We start from the raw sequence: 304 nt of genomic DNA, 5'->3' as shown, positions 1-304 counted from the left end.
CCCCCCGCCCCAAACCCCCCGCCGGCCCCCCCCGTCCTCAACCAGGTGCTCTCCAAAGTGGCCATGTCCCAGCCGCTCTTCAACCAGCTGAGGCACCCCACCATGATGAACGCTCCGCAGGGCCACGCCGCGGGGCCGCCGCAGGGGCCCGGCATCAGCGGGACGAGGTTCCCCTCCGGTGGCATTGCCTTTCCTGCCCAGAGCCCGGCCTTAGCCGCGCAGGGTGGTGGCCTGGGGCCCGTCCAGGCCAACACCCCCAACGCCATCGTCATGAGTCCCTTCGGAGGGGTCATGGCTCCCCCCC

General features: G+C 72.0%; 1 protein-coding gene across 1 annotated transcript in view; it reads left to right on the top strand.

Annotated features, from left to right (window-relative positions):
- LOC104531378 (RNA-binding protein 20) overlaps nt 1-304 on the top strand; it is a gene marked incomplete at its 3' end in the record, with an annotated part of 99,886 nt that overhangs the window by 79,359 nt on the left and 20,223 nt on the right. Inside the window, exon 3 of the mRNA XM_029087042.1 lies at nt 1-298. This exon is cut by the window's left edge and continues 1 nt beyond it. Coding sequence (XP_028942875.1) covers nt 1-298 — 298 coding nt within the window. The remainder of the gene's footprint in view (nt 299-304) is intronic.

This window comes from Antrostomus carolinensis, unplaced genomic scaffold, assembly GCF_000700745.2.
Source record: "Antrostomus carolinensis isolate BGI_N321 unplaced genomic scaffold, ASM70074v2 scaffold12579, whole genome shotgun sequence".
Classification (NCBI taxonomy): Eukaryota; Metazoa; Chordata; class Aves; order Caprimulgiformes; family Caprimulgidae; genus Antrostomus; species Antrostomus carolinensis.
This window is presented reverse-complemented; position numbering and strand designations above follow the sequence as displayed.